Source organism: Hesperophylax consimilis, chromosome 26 (genome assembly GCF_061612785.1).
Source record: "Hesperophylax consimilis isolate HC1 chromosome 26, BYU_Hcon_1.0, whole genome shotgun sequence".
Taxonomy (NCBI): Eukaryota; Metazoa; Arthropoda; class Insecta; order Trichoptera; family Limnephilidae; genus Hesperophylax; species Hesperophylax consimilis.
In genome coordinates, this window is record NC_142861.1 from 18,908,259 (window position 1) to 18,930,688 (window position 22,430).

Sequence of the window (22,430 nt, forward strand, 5' to 3'; positions counted from 1 at the left end):
ATTAGTATTTAGGTTTGCCCCTCCTGTTCAAAAGCAAGGTGAGCTAGCAGTTAGGTTCTACGAAAAATTAGAAATTTTACCACAAATTTTGAGAGCAAAAAAGAACGGAAATTAGTCTCCTGAATGTCCTACACACTTGTTTCGGATTTAAGGACGGGTTGTTTCAGAGAATTTCAACAATTCTTTAAATTTCAAAGTTAATTTTCAAATTCTGTTATTGTTTAAGTTATGTTAACTAACTGGCCTATAATGATATAATGACAACTTGAATAGGAAATTCACAGAACCCGAAAATGAACGTTGAAATTTGATGAATTGTTCAAATTCCATGAAACAATCTCATCCTAAGAGATTCTCTTCAAAATAAAGACTTACAGTCTTAATAAAGAAAAACCACTTCACATTCGTTAAACGGTGTTTTTTTTTGCACAATGTATAAAGAATGTTAAAGTTATGATTCGAGTTGGTATCAATAAAAAATATCTTTAACTCTGTTTTTAAATTTAGCAACAATGTTTTTTGCGACTTCACACATGCATACTACAATATTCTTCAAGCCGCAGTTGAAAGCGATTTTTATATCTTAGCAGATATTTTTTTGTTCACAAAAAGATCAATTTACATATTTAATGTTATTCAACATATTTAAAACTTGATTGTGTTATTTTTCGTCAGTTTTAGACGAGTAATTTCATAATACTAGTGTATACCAAGTATATTTAAAAAATGCAAGTATTGTGTTACATCATAAACTTAGGTTAAAACGGTTATGCCACTATTCAAATTGAATTTTATGTAGTATAGGGTTTTCCAATAAGAGGTGTTATTTTACTATGTATATAAATTAAATTTTTATTTATTTTATTAAACACACACTTGCCACAAACTACCCATCACTTCTTATCACTTTCTCATCACTTCTTTTATTTTATTATGTATATAAATCAAAAATGACAGCTTCAAAAGTAACATCTACCGAAATAGCGGGCTATTCAAAATAACACCTCTTATTGGAAAACCCTCTATATACCCACAATGATTTTTCGAATCCATGGGAGGGGAGGGGTTGCTGAAATATGAGAATTTCTGAGCTGAATATTTCCCCAGTCATTTTTCAAAAACGTGTCATCAACTTTTTTTTTCGTGTCATCAGATACATTTACTTTATGGGTGTTCCGAGTATTTGGATTAGTGACACAATCTTCTCATTAAGAGTCTTGCTTATACAGGACGCAATAATTTAAGAACAAATACTAAGTACGAAAGTATCTTTGAAATATCTGTTCTAGAAACGCTTCTAATTTTAATTAAGTTTATGGTATATATTTTACAAGAAATAAGAAAAAAGTGATGTTTTTTAATAACACCTAATGCATGTGTTGGTAAACATGTATTGAAGAAATAAATGTTTTAAAATCTGCAGTAATTGCGTTGAACATTTCAACGCTATAATATAATTTTAATGTTATTTCCAAGAAATTAAAAGCAAGTTCTAAATTTTTAATATATATTTTTTTGTATGAATGAGATGAAAAGTAAGGTGACAACTCCCTAAATAAATCAACTGTGTTTTTTGAATTTTGATTTCTCTGAAATTTTGCGATATTTTGATCAAAAATGTTAAGCTTTTGTTTAAACTTTTTTCAATCTTTTTGTTTTAATTTTGCTGTAGTATCTCGCCATGCGTTGCTGTGGCTCAGTCTGTCTGTGCATATAGAGAAATAATAGCGCGTCTTGCTTTATATAAATTGTTTTAACAACCTGATGGGCTTTAACAAAAATAACAATATATAAATCAAGTATGTTCGTACATGCATAAAGTCATTATGTAATATGTGTGTTAAAAACAAGATAAAACTAAAACATAGTATGCGATGTACTCATAGGAAGTTATAGAGACAAGATTTTAAAATAAAAGACAAGAAATGATAAAAGTAAATAATGAGCAAATAGGTCTGAAGTTAGTTGCCTTTTGAAACCCACAAAATTATTAACACCAAACATATCAATAAGTTCACAGCGTTTGTTTTCAAGCTGATGAATTCTTGGAATTGGTGAATTAGTATTGAGGAATCTAATTAATTGAGGTTATTGTTACATTTAAAAGTATCCTTGCTTCGAGTTAGTCTGGCAGGTACATTTATATAAATGAATGTCAAAAATTCAGGGTTGTCAATTAGAGATATAAAATTTTTGAATAAAAATAATATATCAGCTAAAATTCTTCTGATAAGTCTGGTTTCGGTACGTAAGTTATTATAATTTATATATAATTCAATGGATATATTTATTTAAAAATTGATATACCGAAATAATAGTAGTATGCTTAGCTTAGTTATTAATATTATTGAGTTATTGACTTGTGTAAAATTATTTAGGTTGTTGAAGAGCTCTGACACATATCGAACACTGGCCCGATCGCTCTTACCACACATATCGTGCTCCCAACTGTTTGTGAATTGTTGTTGAGAAATCACTTTACAGTGATTATTTCCAAACTGTCAAATCATATATCTTACCTATGTATGTATGTACTACTATCAGGTATAGGACGAACTCCCAGTTTTAGCCACTGTGTCGGGGCTCCCAATACAAAATATAAAACTCCATTGTAAATTGTTTTTAAAAATGGCTGGACTGATTTTAGATAGTGAAAGACTACACGAACCTAAAATTTTTTCACCACAATGTTCGATCCATAAATAAAAATTGGGAAGAAATTCTCACATTATTGAATAATCTAAAGGTTAAATTTGGTATAATTATTCATTCATCAGAATGTTGGATTAATGTGAACTATATGTACCAAAACACCTTCCCGATTATAGTCACTTCTCCACAGAAACCCATCACAATCAGAATGATGGCATTATTATATACGTGAATAATTTACTGAATGTTCAGACTTTGGAATTAATAATCCCGGGTGCAAATTGTCTACAAATATTGTACGGTGACACATGCATACTCCCTCTTACCACAATATAACCCCGTTCATACAAAACTTAAATGAAAAATGATCACAAATTGCGCACAAAAAACAATTAATTTTAGCCAGAGACATTAATATTAACATTTTACAAAATAATTCACACCCACAATGCCAAGATTACCTAAACCTACTTAGCTAACATGGATTGATATCTACAATAAATCACCTGACTAGGATCACCTAATAATCCAGCTCTCGTGTTGACCACATTATGATAAAAACGAACAATCCATATAAAACACTTGTTTTTTAATCTACCATTACTGACCACTATGCAACTATGATTTCATTAAACATACCATCTAAAAATACAAAAATGAAACACAATTATTGCATAAAACGAGATGATTATGAGAATATAAAAAAATCCTTTTCCAGTAATTATTGGCACAACTTAATACACATACCCAACGCTGATGATGCATGGACTTACTTCATAGACAAACTACAAACTGAAATAAATAATAAAACTAATTCTATATTAAAAACAATCCCTCACAAATTTAAACCTCCAACTCCCCGGATAAATCACACCATTATAAATTGTATAGGAAAAAGAAACTTACTCCATAAAAAAACTTCATTAAATTCTTCTGACACTATATGTACTTAACAAATTTTACAAAATATACAGAAACATAATGTACAAAAGTCATCAGGAATGCTAAGGAATTATATTATAGACGTAAAATAGAAGAAAACAAAGGATCCAAAAGAAATGTGGAACATTCTACGCGAAGCTACTCATACTAAGCCTAATTAAACACTGACCTAAAACAACTCAATATAGATGGACAGACCGTCGACTTCTCAAAGAATCCGGAAAAAATCCTAAACCATGCCAATGACTTTTTCACTAATGTCGGGAAAAAATTAGCAAACAAAATGTCCTCCCCGAATTCGAATACAAAATTACAGGAAAAAACACATATACCCTTTTCTAAACAATTTAAATTTCAAATGGTTACACATGACGATATTAAGAATAGAATTAACTCATTAAAAGTCCGCAGGTATGGATGGCATCACCGTAAACTTACTCAAGACACTTGTTCATGCACTATTGGAACCTCTCTCTTACATAATTAACCTCTGCATACCACAGGGAATTTTCCCTAAACAATTAAAGCAAGGGCTCGTCATATTTGTTTACGCCAAATAATGGCTAATTGTCGTGTCATTGCGAATTGTTTATGGCAATGAATTTTGTTCCTGAACCCCGTTTCCTCTCCTTCATACCTCTCCTCTTTGTCCGGGAATCAGTCAGTGCAAAACCAACAGCCGTGACGCGAAGGGAACATCATTACCCATAACGTATCTTATCGCAAGAAACAATCAAAATCATCTTAACGCATCGCAATAAATAATATTTCGCTAATACCAAAATTACAGTGGAATCCAAGTGAATCAGTGAATCCCAACAAGTGAATGTTCCTCTACCTCCGTAAGTACCCTTTTACCCTTATAAATTCATTGCCAATGAATAATTGATTGTGTTATAAAAGGTCCACAGCTTAAACATTTGGTCAATTCGAGCCACATACATAATTATGTAGAGATATGAACCAGCGCATCTCGTAATTATAATACGTATTTACGCATTTATCCACGATATTGTGTTTCATCGTTAAATACGTGTCGAATTATTTATGTGGGTAGGGTAGATAGTTTTGTACAGTAAGATCTCGCATTATTTATTTTAATTAAACGATTTATTGTTATTATATTATTTATCATAAAAATGACTAACGAAACGTCAAATGTAGAAATTAATAGAGAAATTAAGTTATTGGAAGCTCGTCAAAATTCATTCTTTTCAAGAGCTCAGAGAATATTTGATAGCATGAAAAATTTGAAGACGACATCGTCAAAAAACACTTTTTGCGCAAACGCCACATTGTTACCAGAGATTAGGAAGGAATTTTCAGAAATGGTTAATAAAATAAACACGCTCAACCTTAAAATAAATCCGGAATATATTCCCAATTTTCAAATGGAACAATCATTTGACGAAATTTACGCCATTATTCAACTAACCGCCCGGCAAATGAATAGTGAAAATATGAATCAGTCGTCATCTACTACCCAACCAAAACATAATCTAAAGTTACCAAAGTTAACGCTACCCGGCTTTAATGGGAATTTAATGAACTGGAAAATTTATTATGAAACGTTTAAAAATATTATTCACGAAAACACAGATCTCTCTAACGCAGAAAAAGTACAATATTTGGTCGGTTCATTGTCTGATAAAGCATTAAATATTTGTGTTGGGATTCCAACAACAGCTGATAATTATGAAATTATTTGGAATGCTTTATTAGAGAAATATGAAGATAATCGAGCACACGCAGCGTATTATTTCGATCAAATTTTAAACATTAAACAAATAACTATTCCAACAGCATCCAATTTAGAAGCGTTTATAGACCAGTTTCATGCGTCAATTTCGGCGTTACAACAATTAAAAATTCCGAATTTATTACAATATTTCTTCCTTTATATAGGAACTCAAAAATTAGATAAGGAAACAGCTATGGCATTCGAATCGTCAGTAAGGAGATCTGAGACACCTTCATATGAAGAGTTCGTGATTTTTTTGCGTGAGCACGCAAAAATATTACAGCGAACATCTGCATTACCGGAATGTAAATCGCAACAGCGCATGGAGAAAAACTCACTTAAGAAGCAATATAGCCAAGCATTTGTTAGTGTAACAAACAGTAAAATAAAACAATACGAGTGCGCTGTATGTAACCTATCAGATCATACATCAATTTATAAATGCCCAACATTTTTAAAAGCATCTCCTAAGAATAGATTTGATATTGCTCAAAAACAAAATCTATGCAGAAATTGTCTTAGTAAAATGCACTTTGCTAATAAATGTAAATCGGAAAACCGATGCAAATATTGTAATCAAAATCATCACTCTCTATTACATTTTAATACAACAGCATCCGACTCTTCTCACTCTAATGAGCAAGATTTAGCGGAAAATTCCGAGCGTGAATCTGAAAATCTATCCGATAATGTCACATTGTGCACTCTGAATAATGGAGATGCAAACGTTTTTTCTCCGAATCAAACCATACTATTAGGGACCGCATCCATTAATGTTCTTGATTTTAGGAATAATTATCAGAAAATATGTGTTCTAATCGATAGCGCATCGCAAAACGATTTCATTACAACGGAATGTTGCCAACGCCTTGGCTTACATTTATTCCCAAATCGCAATCACGCCACGATTAGAAGAATAGGGGATGTTGCTCAACGCGTTAAAGGAGTCACTAATTTGAGGTTTGAGTCTCGTTACAACAATAAAGTATCTTTCTCCATTCGACCTTTGGTCGTAGATCGCATCACAACTCAGCTGCCAGCATCATCGCTAAATCTAAACGCTTTATCTTATTTAAATGAATTACCACTTGCCGATGACGAATTCCACACCCCAGGGGTCATAGATGCAATCATCGGAGCCAATTTATTTGGCCAAATAATACTACCCGGTAAGGTAAAAGGCACACGGTTATTACCAAGTGCCATTGAGACCAGCTTAGGATATATAATAATAGGAAATGCACCTACTATCGAAAGTTCTTATTCCCTTGGTAACTCATTTTGCACAACGACAGAACCATCGGTTGAAGAACTTATTGCAAAATTCTGTCAATTGGAAAAGGTCACAGAGTGTGAATCACAATCACCGGAAGAAAATGTCCATGATGCAATTTATGCTCAATCTACCATCAGAGTTCCGTCAGGTAGATGTATAGTTAACATCCCATTTAAGGATCCTCCAGAAATGCAAGGAGAATCTTATCAAGTAGCTTTACGTCATCTTTTAATACTAGAAAAAGGATCACATCGCACCGCGTCGCATCGCATCGCAACAACATGCATCACATCGCACCGCATCGCATCGCATCAACATTAATCACATTGCACCGCATCGCATCAACAAGCATCACATCGCACCGCATCGCATCGCATCAACACGCATCATATTGCACCGCAACGCAACGCAACGCATCGCATCGCATCACATCGCATGGCAGCGCACCGCAACGTAACGCAATGAAACGCAACGCAACGAAACGCAACGCAACTCATCGTATCTCATCGCAAAAAACTCAAAATAACATCAAATCATTTAGAAGTTGCTGAGAGGGCCATAGTATGTGATGTACAAGTAGTTCATTTTGAGAATGACCTAAAGAATTTACAAAAGCAACGTTACTTAGCCCCTGCATTAAGAAAATTAAGACTATTTTTAGACATTATTCTTATTAGTGTTGGAGGCAGATTGAAAAATTCTGATCTGAACTACAATTCTCAACATCCGATCTTGTTGCCAAGTAAGGAACACGTCACGACCATCCTCATCGATTATCACCATGATAAATATCTACATGCTGGACCACAGCTTTTAATATCTTTGCTACGTCAAAAATATTGGATACTTTCCGCTAGAAACTTGATTAGAAAACGTGTACACCTGTGCAACACCTGCTTCAAAACCAACCCAAAAGCCAATTTTCCGATTATGGGAGACTTGCCTGAGTGCCGGGTGAAACAATCAAAATCATTTTTATATACGGGCGTAGACCATGCAGCACCTATCGCAATCACAATGAATCAACAAAGAGGAACTCGTCGCTTAAAGGCTTACATGGGTTTATTCATATGTCCCGTCACTAAAGCCGTGCATATTGAACTTGTTTCTGATCTCAGCTAGTGATGTAGACCCGGGAATATTCCCCGGGGAATATTCCCGGGAACAGGAATATTCCCGGGAATATTCCCCGACCTGAAATAAATTCCCGAAAACGGGGAATTTATTTTATTTTTAATAAAATGGTTTCAACACTTCTCTTGGATGCTTTATTGAGTGTTAGCAGTTATCTAAGATGACATCCCCTGATCTAGGGACTTCCCTACCACTTATGCCCCCCCCCCTTTGAGGATATTGAGAGCAGTCTAAGTAAAACTCTTCCAGCGTCTCTACTGTCACATGCCGAAGAGAAGCAAATACTGGAAAAGGCGGCGCAACGCAAACAATTTGCTATTGCTCCAATACATCTGGCTGCTGCCCTACTAGATCCAGGTTCCCAAGGACATCTGCTAAGCCACGCACAGCAACTTGAAGCACTTGAATTCATTGACCAAGTAGCAAGTCATATGGAGACTGTTGATAGTGCAAATGTTCTTGTTGATTTAGCCAATTATAGGGCTAAAGAAGAATCATGGAGCAAGGCATTCCTATGAAAGTGTGTCGATAAAATCACGCCAGTGACCTGGTGGAAGAGGATGTGCGGATGTTCTGATTTGTCACAGGTTGCCATAAGAATATTGACTGCTCCCATTACTAGCACGTTTAGTCGCATTCATACAACACGGAGGAATCGTCTAACAACTCAAAGAGCAGGAAAAATAACATTTGTGGCACACAACTGGAAACTTCTTTCCTCTGAAAGAGGCTCTCAAGTTGCTCCCAAAAAAACCCTTTCTTCCACGGATGAACAGATAGCTTCGCATCATAACATTTCAAACCTATCTGGTACTCGCAAACGCAAACATCCAATTGACTGTGCTGAGGAAGAAGAAAACGTAGATAATCCTGAGTCGGCAACAACTTCGTCCGGGTCGGATGAAGAAGAAGAAGAAGAATATGAAGGTGAAAGTGGAAGCGAAGTTGATAGATTCCAATCGGTATCATCAGATGAACAGTAACGATCTGTGAAGTTGTGTCATTTTTACAGTTTTACGATTGATTATTTATATGTACCGTTTACTAGCATAAAGTGTATATGGGCTACTAATACTGTACAGTATACAATTATATAGAGATACTACTCACTTAAAAATAATTTTGATGGGTGTTTTTTTGTTATTTTTCTCTTGTATCCTATTTCTATATATATGGGAATAGTTTTTATGGATCTATCCTGCTCTATATGTACCATATGTGTGTATATTTTATTTTTTATTTAATAAATATTATTATTTACTGAGTTCTGAACAATTTAAATACGCATTTTCACATACCCTATCAGAATATCGAGTCCACTGGAAATTAAACCCACCTAGTGCCCCTCATTTCGGTGGTAGTTGGGAAGCCAATGTCCGAAGTGTGAAAACACACTTATACCGAGTAATAGGAGAGCAGCTCCTTATCTACGAAGAATTGTCCACTATCTTAGCTCAGATTGAAGCTTTATTAAACTTTCGTCCTCTGTCTCAATTGAGTTCTGATCCATTGGAACCGTTGGCACTTACCCCAGCGCATTTCCTCACATTAACCTATTTAACTGCATTGCCTTCTGCAGACGTGTCCCAAGAACCAGTCGGATTACTTAAAAGAAAATCTATGTTAGATCACATGGTTCAGAACTATTGGAGACGTTGGAAGATAGAGTACTTGCATTCTTTACAAACTAGGTTAAAATGGAACACTCCAGTTAATCCTGTACAAAAGGGTACGCTATTAAAGGCTGACAACGCACCACCTCTGCACTGGCCATTAGGTATTATAGATGAAGTTTATCCAGGCAAGGATGGTATTGTTCGAGTGGTACTTGTCCGAACCAAGGCAGGATCTTACAAGCGTCCTGTGGTAAAGGTTCGCCCTTTACCAAATCAATAAGCCTTTATTTTTCATTAGTTAGCCTAGTTATTTTAGAAGTATGCACACATACATCTGATTGTTATTTTTCTAATTACTTTATTTCTTATTTTTTTACATTATTATATTTTTTTTACTCGCAATAGACACACGTCTTGAACAGTGAAACACCATGTTCTATAGCAGTTATTTATTTTGTTTTTGTTATCGTATGTTGGTTTGTTTTGACCATTCTGTCAAGGCGGGGAGCATGTTTACGCCAAATAATGGCTAATTGTCGTGTCATTGCGAATTGTTTATGGCAATGAATTTTGTTCCTGAACCCCGTTTCCTCTCCTTCATACCTCTCCTCTTTGTCCGGGAATCAGTCAGTGCAAAACCAACAGCCGTGACGCGAAGGGAACATCATTACCCATAACGTATCTTATCGCAAGAAACAATCAAAATCATCTTAACGCATCGCAATAAATAATATTTCGCTAATACCAAAATTACAGTGGAATCCAAGTGAATCAGTGAATCCCAACAAGTGAATGTTCCTCTACCTCCGTAAGTACCCTTTTACCCTTATAAATTCATTGCCAATGAATAATTGATTGTGTTATAAAAGGTCCACAGCTTAAACAATATTCATATACAAAAGTGGTCTAAAAGTGGATTTTAACAATACTTAACTCACTCTCGAAAGTAGTTGAAAAAATAATTAACAAACAACTGAAATCATTTTTGGAAAGCAAGTAGCTACTCTCCGAAAATCAGTTTGGTTTTCGGTCAAATGAGAGCACTGCCGATGCTATTATTGCTGTTACAGACTTTCTTGTTTCAAGTTTAGAAAAGGGAAAAAAATGCATTTCTATCTTCCTAGACCTCTCAAAAGCTTTTGATACTATCTGCCTTGACATTCTTATTAACAAACTAAGGACGGGTTGTTTCGGAGAATTTGAACAATTCATCAAATTTCAACGTTCATTTTCGGGTTCTGTGAAAGTCCTATTCAAGTTCTGTTATTATATCATTGTAGGCTAGTTGCTTGACAAAACTGAAATAAAAACAGAACTTGAAAAAATCTTTCACAGAACTTGAAAATGAACGTTGAAATTTGATGAATTGTTCAAATTCTCCGAAACAACCCGTCCTTAATGCCATTGGTTTAAGAGGGAAAGTCCTAGAATTTCTTCAAAGTTACTTAACCAATCGAACCCAAAGTGTCAAAATCGAAAACAAATTCAGCCAACCCTCCCTATAACCTACGGAGTTCCCCAAGGAAGCGTTTTAGGCCCTACTTTGTTTCTCATCTACATAAAAGATCTTTGTAACCTAATGATAGATGGAAAAATTGTAAGTTTTGCTGACGATACTGTGCTACTCATTCAATCCGACACTTGGTTAGACGCACACAAAATGGCTAAGAAATTAATTAACTCTGTTAAAAAATAGCTAGATATTAACTCTCTTGCACTAAATACTTCCAAAACAAAATACATTACTTTTAGTATGAATATTGTTGGCCAATCTAATCAAGATGTTAAAATAAAAGTACATGAATGTTAAGTAAATGATGTTGAACACATCTACAATTTCTGCAAAATTATTACCAACTGCATGTAATCTAGGTACAAGTGAGAATCTAAATGACTTAGTCTTGATATTGTTGTTGTAATTAAAAATAAATTTTGATCGAGTAGTTCTAGTTGGTATGTTGAAGGTAATCAATTAGGTTTAATAAATCAGGGCTGTCTATAATACCATTACAATTTTAAAAATAAAAGTCAAGACGGAAATAAGTTTTCTATCTACGAGTTTTAATAATTTTAAAGTATATAATGAAAACAAAAATCTAATTGATAATTTTATAGCTTACACAACAGATAAATAACCCCCCGTAACTGGATAAGCAATGTATATATCTTATGTATCTTTCCATGAACTATTTTACGACAGTTTCTATTTTTCGTTTCCATTACGAAGGTTTTCACATACACGGTCGTTTATCGATTGAATAAAATTTTCACCACGTTTTTTAGTAATAATGAAAGTGTATTGTTGTAAAGAAGGTGTTATTATTTATAAAGAACCTGTTCACAACAACTATTATTATAAGGTCCATCTTTCAAGGGGATACTTCTATGAGGTGGGCCAATTAAAATTTTTAGTTTACGAGCCATTAAAACTCGCACCTAAAAATTATTTATGCTACCATCTTATGTTTGGTCCAAAGATATTAGAAGAACGAGATATGCTATGTTGGCCGCCGGACCGTAGGCGGAGTACTACCTAATTAGGGTACTTTAAATACTATCGGGACGTGTACGCACAGAAATCTGTTCTATGTATTAGTGCGGATACCTTAGCGTAAGCGAAGGTGTGCAGTAGTATTGGTGAACAAAACCGGCGACACTGGGCAAAACAATTCCACACAGTATGAACTGCTCATAGCACATCTCGTTCTTCTAATATCTTTGGTTTGGTCCATAGGTGGCTGTGATCCATGAAGATGTACCAAAACACGTGGTAGGAGAGATTGTGCTGAAAAGGTTAAGTGTGATTATGTGCTGGTTTTACTGGGATACGTTTGACAGATGAGTTTATTTGGTTAGAGCAGACCTGGTTAGTAAAAGGTTCAGGATTCATGTTGTAAACTATGTACCCGAGAAGCATACGGATGCAACTCCAACTCCAAAACACAAAAAGGTTTTTTTGCAAACCTCTTGTAACTTCCACAAATACTTTGAAAGAAATATCTTTTTAAATTATCTATCTTGGGAAGTAAGAGAGATTTGAAAAAAAAACACAGTTTTTCGGATTTTCTGAACATTTTGTATCTTGGACTTGCATTGGTATGCTTATTGGGTACAGAACTAATCCGTTAGTGGTCAAATGGAAATGACAAATGCATTGGGTTACAAAATTCCTCTGCTGGCAAAACCTTCATCATTCATTGCACGCACAAGCAACACCTTCGGCTTATAATGATGAGTTTTTCAAATTACTGCTAGGTTATTCGTAGCCTGGATATTTATTTTTGATATAATATATGTAATGCCTCCCTTATAAACGGACGTAAGATTAGATTAGGTTAACTCACTCATGTTGGTGGTCCCTGCAGAGGGAGGCGGGGGGGTCTGCAGAAAGGTCTGGGCAATCATGGCCGGCGCGGCTGACCGGGCGATGATGACCTTCTGTTTCGTATTGCGGTTCGTAACAAGACGAGCGGGCATAGTAGTTTGGCAGGTGGGTTCGCTCGCAGTCATCTTGTTCTAAAAGAATGCAAATAAAAACCATAGAGAAAATGCAATACATCATGGTTTTTATGGTTCAGAATGGTATTACCGCACAGTCCCAACTGCCTGGGGCCAGTTGGACCATGGCATCCCCAATTTGGGGCTGAAGGAAGTGGGTTTTTGTTAACGAGTCGCAAGGGTTAGTTGATCTTACCAGACCATATTCATGAGGAAGTATGAAGCTTGGTAGGTGCAACCCAGAGACACATGAGGAAGAGGTGGACTGACTGCGTGGAAGAGGTTTAGCGGGATAGGAAGGCCCGGAGACTAAGGATTGGGGCCGGAGAAAATAGTTGTGGAAGAGGTTTGAGCAGGACAGGAAGGCCCGGAGACTAAGGATTGGGGACGGTGGAGAATATTTGTGGAAGAGGTTTAAGCAGGACAGGAAGGCCCGGAGACTAAGGATTGGGGACGGTGGAGAATATTTGTGGAAGAGGTTTAAGCAGGACAGGAAGGCCCGGAGACTAAGGATTGGGGACGGTGGAGAATATTTGTGGAAGAGGTTTAAGCAGGACAGGAAGGCCCGGAGACTAAGGATTGGGGACGGTGGAGAATATTTGTGGAAGAGGTTTAAGCAGGACAGGAAGGCCCGGAGACTAAGGATTGGGGACGGTGGAGAATATTTGTGGAAGAGGTTTAAGCAGGACAGGAAGACCCAGAGACTAAGGATTGGGGCCGGTGGAGAATATTTGTGGAAGAGGTTTAAGCAGGACAGGAAGACCCAGAGACTAAGGATTGGGGGGCTGGTGGAGAATAGTTGTGGAAGAGGTTTGAGCAGGACAGGAAGACCCGGAGATAAGGATTAGGGCCGGTGGTGAATATTATTATTATTTTATTTTATTTATTAATACCCCAAACTAGGCAAATGCCCGTATTATGGTGGTAATAAATAAGAAAATATAAAATAGAAATCATAAGAAAATATAAAAAACATATAAAATAAAATATAAACACAATTATACAATGTTGTCCATATATCGTTATACAAATGGTAAAACAAAAACAAAAATAATAAATATATGTGCGATAATATGGATAAAGTCGGAATAAATTCACTTAACTTCTCGTATGCCGGGCCCGCATATGTGAGTGCCATACATTATATTCGAACTTTAAAAAACAAAAAAAAACAAAAAAAAATTATGTGCGATTTTAACCCTTATGTATAAAGAATTTGTATGAAGGACAAGGTCTTAATCGCTTGGCCTATTCTCGTTCTTTACGCATCGAATTCTGGAAAGGCTTCTAGCTTCTTCGATATCTATTATTTAATTTTTCTGTGGGATGCTAACACAAAAAATAATAACGGTCAAAGTGTCACAGAGCGGTTCTATTTTAAAGTGCCAAAACGAAGTAAATCATCAATAAAACGTAAGTAATATTTTTTTTATACATAGTTTATTGTTCACGGCATGTGTTTCGGTAAATTTAAAATACGAAACTCAAAATAACCGACAAAATATTGCGTCAAAGTATGGTCGCGATGTTTTCGTGATAAAATTTTCGTTTTATTTCCAGCTATGTTGCATCATATACATATTGTGTGATTTGCTTTGTTTCGTATCTCATTTTGCAGATAAATCAATTGAGAACATATAACACAGCCTTCGATTTGTCCATATTTAGTTAATATTTTACTAAAAATGATATTCCGATGTCTCCGACTGCTAAAAATCTGCCAAGAAATATTTTTACGTTTCTCTATCGATATTTACGTAAATATTGCCTAATCTAATAAGGATTGTACATTATTATGTAAAGAAAACTATTGAGATTGTGTTTAAAAGCTCTAGTTTCGTCAATATTTAGTTAATATTTTTTAATTAAATAAATGCAACACATCGGAAACCTGCACAAATACATGTGTACTGTTTATATGTATGTGTGAGAGGCCATCTTGAAATGACATTTGCGCCTGCGCGTGCCTGCGCGCGCAGATATCAACGTTTTTTACAAATTCAAATTTTGTATGGGACGTACAGGGTTCTTACAAAATACATTATTTATTAGGAATATTTATTTCTAAAAATATTTATTAGAAATATTATTTTTTATTTATAAAAATGGTAATAAATATCACAAAATTAGATCAGTTATATAGGGTGTGCAAAAAAGTACTAACAAACTTTTTTTTTGTTTAGGTATAAAATATTTATACGCGTATTGATGATTATATTATATAATGAAATACATGATTGTTTCTATTGTTATAGAATGGAGATTCCAAGACCGTCGACGGAGGAACAGACAACAGAAGAAAGATTTTCAGTAATTGCGACGGTATGTTGTGTATTAGTAGTAGTTCTATAGTGGTTGTACGCTTCATCCTTTCCAAAATTGAAAGACATTCGTGTAACAATTAATGTTTACAGTTTCAGATTCCGGGATGGCAGGCTGACCCGAGACCATCAACCTCCTCTACGCATCGGGCTCCAAATACTCAGGTAATTATAATAACACTTGGCTAACTTTTACAGCGCCATTTTTGTCTTGTATTACCTCAAGGACGCTTTACATAGCTGTATATATATTTTTTTTCTTTTCTTTCTGTCTATAGGAAACCGACCACGTCGTTGCGGAGTTCTACGGATTCACTGATAGCGAGGATGAATCCCTCGCCGGTGATGTAGAACTTCCGTCAATGGTGGATATGGATGTTCCTGAGGATGAGTTGGAGCCTTTGGAGGAGGGGGAGGAGGAGAATCCAGAGGAGCAGACCTTCACCTGGTCCGAGGATTTCTCCACCTTCACGGGTCAGCGTGAGCATTTTGCCGTCCTTCAACCTGGCCCATCACCCGACGTGTTCCCTCCGACAGTCGCTACATCTCCATATGACGTCTTCTCCAAAATATGGGACTTGGAAACAATGTCCTATATCGTGGAGGAGACCAATAGGCATGCATGGAGCGCACTGGACGAGGTGAACACTGAGGATGGACTGTTGGATTTAACAACTTATTCCAGGCTGAAGGACTGGCAAGATGTTACAGTCGCTGAACTGTATGTATTCTTCGCGATGCTTATATACATGTCCATTTGTTACAGAGCTCAGTTATCAGAATACTGGACAACAGACATTTTAGAGATGCCTAAATTTAGGACTCTAATGTCGCGTAATAGGTTTCTTCTGATAATTCGGTTCCTACACTTTGTTGACAATAACACAATTTCTAAAGTCGGTTACCAAAACAAGCTTGCAAAAGTTAAACCACTATTGGATATAATGAATGAAAAGTTTTCCAGTCTGTATACTCCCCACGAAGATATTAGCATAGACGAGTCCCTGTTGCTCTGGAAGGGTCGCCTAGGTTTCAAGCAGTGCATCCGCACTAAGGCGGCTCGGTTCGGCATTAAAACCTATGAGCTGTGCGAATCGTCAACAGGGTACTTGTACCGCTTTATTATGTATGCGGGGAAGAATACAGAAGTCGAAGAGAACCATCTTGGGTTTTCGGGTAAAACTTCAAAAGTTGTACTCAAACTCATGGAGGGGCTCTTTGACAAAGGGTACTGCCTCTACATGGACAATTTTTATAATAGCATGCCATTGACTAGGTACCTGAAACAAAGGAATACCGATCTTATCGGTACCCTCAATCGCCGCCGAAAGATGGTACCTGAAATCATTAAAAGCATGAAGAAGAGTGTGCCACGGCTTACCATCATTGGTAGACACTGTGGTGACATGTCAGTCGTTGCCTGGAATGACATTAAAATTGTCACCATGGTTAGTGAAATACCAAATGCCTCTATCTGTGGTCCAGTACAATCGCTTCATGGGGGGAGTGGATACCAAAGATTCGCTGTTATCCACTTACCGCATGGAGAGAACGCGGGGTTACAAATGGTACATTAAGGTATTTCGTCGCCTGCTCAATGTCAGCATCCTGAATAGCATGGTGATATTTAGGCAGCTTCACCAAGAAGACCCAGGGAAGCCAATATTGCACCGCGCATTCAGGATGAAATTGGCATCTGAGCTTGTAGAGCGACACTATCCCTCTTTGATTAAACCCGCACCGAGCGCTTCCATCGTCGGAGCCACTCTTAGATTAAATCGTTCTCTTGAACATTTTCCAGATGAAACCCCAAAGATGGACAGTAAGAATCGACGCATTCGCAGAAGGTGCTTACTATGTTCACATCGTAAAATACGCAAGGATGTTTCTACGATTTGCGTAGCGTGCGATGTTTTCCTTTGCATTGGGGGGTGTTTTAAACAATACCACACTCTAGAACATTTATAATTTTTTTTTTCAAATCGTTTTTTTCCATTTAGATTCTTTTTTTTATACAAAATTTTAAAAATTGCCATGAAGAGGAAATTCATCATACCTAATAGTGGCAGTCCCATAATTACAGTTCAGGAATTGTATCGCTATTTCTTGCATTAGTGTTGTTGTTTGTTATAATGTTATTGTTTGTTATAATGTTATTGTTTGTTATAATGTTATTGTTTGTCATAATGTTATTGTTTGTTATTTATGTTGAGGGATCAGTAGGATTTATAGGCCCTGTTAGAAGTTCTACCGAGCCGAACCCTCTGATATGAAAATATCTGGAGACGGTGAATTTTTTTTCCCATTTGATATCTGGTGATTTGACGTGTTGTTGTTCTTGTATTGTTTTGTATTTATTTTACTTATATAATGCACTTACATAGTGTTGATTGACTAGCTGATCATTTGTGGAAAAGTGAGTGGAAGGGTTAAGTTTTTCCTTTGGGGAAGACTTAACCCGGACAACTAAATCGGAAGATTGAAAAATAAATGTTATTGTTCTTTGAATGTTGGTTGCGGTTGTTATTTGTTGAATGTGTGTTATCATTTGTTACTTGGATTTTGTTATCTGTGATTGTAATTTGGCACTGGTTGTTGTTATTTATGGTTTTAATTATTTATTGAATGGGTGTATTTGTGCATTATTTGAATAAAAATGTTTACTGAAACAAGTGCATTGTGCATCTTTGCATTGTTTGAATTTTCGTTTCCATTCATTGTATCTTCCACTTTTGAGGAGGACAGAAACAGTGTCCAAAAATTTGAATATTATAATAATAAATTTATGTATGTGAAAAATGATTTTTTTCGCAGTCTCTCGACCAAAGATTAAAAAAACCTGTTCTAAAACTGAAATAAATATGATGAAATTTTTTTCTTATTTATTTTTGAACCACACAGTATCTGAATTTAAAAAAACGTATTTAAATAAATAAATAAATATTAATAAAAAAATATTAGCAAATTTTATTTTTATTCCCCGAATCATGATTTTTTTGTCACCCTGTTCTTTCAAACACATCTGTACACGCAGTCGGCGGCCCTTTGTCAGCCGTGCAGTGCAAAAACATCGCGAATTTTTATAAGGTAACCTCTTACTTCTTTCATTATTTTTGATATAAATTGATTGTGGAAATAATAGATTTGAGGTATCATCAGAAAGATAGTTTTATCTACATTATTTTGATGTAATTTTTATAATATTTCACCCAAGAAAAGTGATGAAAATTAGCTTTGTAAGTTTATCGTAGAAATGTCAAAATTTTTACGTCCTAATGAATAATTTTATTTTTAGCATTATTTATTTACAGGTTTCTTGTACAAAATAATATTATTAGTAACAACAGTTGTATAAACTACCGAAATCTGGAAGAATTGTTATCATATACTTATAAAATACGACACAAAAAAATTTTAAGTGGACACTTGACGTTTGATTTTTTTTTTGAATAAATGAAAATATTTTACATTTTCAAAGAAGTGTCAATGGCATTACTTCTTCGAAAAAACATTTGGATTATTTTTTTTCACGAGGAGTGTCTATTCAGGTTTGTGTAGAAATAAAAAAATCAGTTAATTTTCATATGAATATATTTTTTTTACATTTGTTTGCCGAATGGGAAAATTTTTACACTTTTTTTTTGTTAAAGTTAGCTATTCTGGGAAAACTTGTAACAATATTATCATGTAATATATATGAATAATAAGATACATTTTCTGATAAACAGAAAACAATCGCAAAATAAACAATTTCTTTGTTTTTAAACGGATGTTTGACCAAAAGGCAGGAGAGTAATTTGCGCGCGGTTTTTTTTCAAAAAAGCTTGGAATTTCCTGGCATACGACAGGTTAATGGTCTTTCTTCAGTCAGACAATAATTTCATTCAGGAAGCTTTCCGATTTCATTCTGCCACATTCTATGAGCCATACGGTTATTTTCTTTTGAAGAGGGCCTGTTTTAATCTTACTGCATTGCTGCTTGAACCCATTATACACCTTAGGAGCCAGAAATACATGGAAACGTTGTCCAAACGATGTGTTCATTTTTGGTACTATCATCCTTTGTTCTGATCTTAGTCTTGTTGTGTAGCTGTGATCAACAAGACTATGAAGCTTGGGATTGTTCGTATAGTACATTATGAGTGCATGTATATAAATCTGTCTTACATCTAATAATTTTGTTTCCTTAAATAAGGGTGTCGATGGATACATAAAAGGTTTTTTATCCATCACTCTTATTACAGCTTTTTGTGCCTTGGCTAACGGATCTAGTATAGTCTTGGCTGCACCACCCCAGCTTAGTATCACATACCTGATAATTGAATGGCACAAAGCATAGTACACAATTTTAATGGTTTTCTTATCAACAATGTTGCGTATATCTTTCAAGAAGAAAATTAGTTTTCTTATTCGTTTGGCCGTATTTTCAATATGCGCTCTGCAGGTCAAAGAGTCATCTATTAAAATACCCAGATATTTGACTAATTGCACCTTTTCAAGGTCTTGACATGCGCATGGGTGAGATATTTGTGTTCCTGGGGTACAGGTGTCATTTAAATGTACTTTTATATTTATGTCACTGTTAGGTTTGCCTCTATCTTCATAGAAAAAAACATTGAATTTGTTTTTTTGGCATTTAATGTCAAGAGGTTGCATTCTAGCCATTTTGATACTTTTACTAGACCTGTTTCAGATTTTGATTTTATCTCCTTTGAAAAGTAAAACTGTATCATCGGCAAATGATATTATTTTCCCATTTTCTAGGTCTATTTTGCATAGTTCGTTTATATATGCAAGAAAAAGTATTGGTCCAAGGTACTGCCCTGGGGTACTCCGAATAATTTTTTTTCCGTGTTGCTTAATTTTCCATTGTTCTTCACCAATTGAGTTCTTTCCGAGAGGTAGTCATCAAACCATGCGAGTGGGATGCCTCTCACACCCATCATTTCTAATTTCCTTAAAGAATTTTTTGTGAAATTGAGTCAAACGCTTTCTGTAAATCTAGAAAGATTCCCACGCATTTTTTACCAGCATCTAAATTCTTCGCCAAATATTCGGTCATATCTGTTATCGCATGTTCAGTTGATTTTTTCTGTTGGAACCCAAATTGTTGTGGCGAGATTAATTTGTGCTTATTGAAGAAATTCATTAACCTTACTTTGACAAGCTTTTCCAGGATTTTAGATAAAATGCTCAATAGAGAGATCGGCCTGTAATTACTAGGAGAAGACGGATCTTCTCCTTTAAATATAGGACAAACAATTGCTTTTTTGAGGCAATTTGGGAATACTCCAGTTTGCATGCTGAGATTACAAATGTGTGTTAGCGATGTTATTATACCTTCTTTGCATTTCTTTATGACATTTGCAGTGATTCCATCTATTCCAGGTGCTGAGTTATGTTTCAGTTCAGAGATGATCCTATTAATTTCTTCTTTGTTTGTTGGTAGAAGGAAAAGAGAATTTTGTTGGCTTATTCCTGCTCCGTAGTTCAAAGTCAGCTGTCTTTCTGTTGTTTTCATCTTATTTAGGGACGTATTGGCAAGTGTCTGTCCTATTGTTGCAAAGTATTTGTTAAGAGTGTTAAGTCTATTTATATCAGGGTCGGCGTTATTTGTCGAGATTTGCTCCGTCTTGATTTGCGAGATGTCTGTGATTTTATTCGGGGCTATGTTAGCAATTTCTTTAATTACGTTCCAAATTTTCTTTGGGTTTTGTGAGTTATTTTCGATTTTCCTTTTGTAATATTCCTCTTTTACAGAGTGAATAGTTTTTTTACACATATTTCTATATCTAAGATAATTAAATTTCATGGTCTCGTCTTGTGGATGTGTTTTACATTGCATGTGCATTAGGGTGTCCCAGGACATAAGGAAGAATTTTTTTTCATGAATTTAAATATGCATACCCTCTTATTTTATTCCATTTGATCCCAATAACTCATATAATAAATATTATTTTGATTAAACACCGGCAACCCGTGCCGACTTGATGCCAAACATATGGTACAGAGTTAATATGGAAGGATTTTTAACTTTCATTTTTGTCGGATAAATAAATTTAAAAAATGCACAAATGTTCAATTATGTAGTATTTTATATTTAAAAACTAATTATTGATTACATTTTTTCTTCACAGTTTGTTTTTTACAGTCAGGATAAATCTTCCGGTGTTCCTGAACGCATCGTAACAAAAATTATTTTTTTTCCTCTTTGACCGTGAGATTAAGCCATGAAAATCTTGCATTAACTTAACAGTTCTTTCAGCTGTATCATTCACTACCCTCAGCGGCGACACCTTCTTTCTAACTTCTTGTTACGAAGCATTATTTGACCACATCGTAGGGAATTGGTTAAGAAAACTGGCATCTGTGTTCAGACGATCAAACAAATACTTGCTCTTAACTGAAATGAAGTCGTAAATATTTTTCTCTGAAACAAAAGTCACTAAATTATGATATGAACAAAAACCTCATTACAAAACATAATTTAAACTACTTAATAAACTTACCATACAATTTACCATCAAGATCTTCCTTCGATGGGATGTAACGTTTGTCATGGGTTGATAAATTATTTTTTTTGATATTTCGTGCATTTTTATTTTAGTTGTTTGATCCACAGCGTCGTTAAACAGCAATAAAATAGATCCTTCATCGGTCAAATACCATAACTGCTTACTGAACAGAAATAAAGCTGCCATTGAGATGTTTTCATCAATTTTTTCTTAAGCCTTCATCGATTTCAAAAAGCACAAGTCCTGGTAAGGTGCTTTAACTGCTATAATACATTGTAACCATGGCTTGACATAGGATGTTACTATAAACAGGCAAACGGTAATTTTAAATTGCGCACAAATTAATGATATTTTCAAGGAATAAAGCGCCTTTGCCATCCATCGAGCACCTGGAGGCCGAATCTTAAATTTTCTCGCTGTCCTAAAACTATCACACAGAGCTCTAAAAACTCTCAGTACGGTAAAAGTCAAGCAAATCATTGATTTCGGAAGCGGTTAGGTGCAATGTGAGATTTTCTCTGTAGCACTGAATTTTATCGGGATCAACATTTTTACAGTTATCTCGAAACTTTTTGAAGAGTGATATGTCAGGGCTTGTAGTCACTTGACTGATTTTTACTTCAAACACAGCTTTAAAAAACCAACTATGGCTATATTTGGTATATATTGACAGTTAAATTCACTTTCCGGATATTGTAGAACAAAACTTCAAGAACTTGTCCATTAGATGGCAGT

The 22,430-nt window shown here is 35.2% G+C and overlaps 1 protein-coding gene across 1 annotated transcript in view; it reads right to left on the minus strand.

Annotated features, from left to right (window-relative positions):
• Nucleotides 1–22,430, minus strand: part of LOC149411251 (uncharacterized) — a 79,701-nt gene that overhangs the window by 2,318 nt on the left and 54,953 nt on the right. Inside the window, exon 17 of the mRNA XM_089647133.1 lies at nt 12,706–12,877. Within this exon, the coding sequence (XP_089503259.1) occupies nt 12,706–12,877 (172 nt within the window). The remainder of the gene's footprint in view (nt 1–12,705; nt 12,878–22,430) is intronic.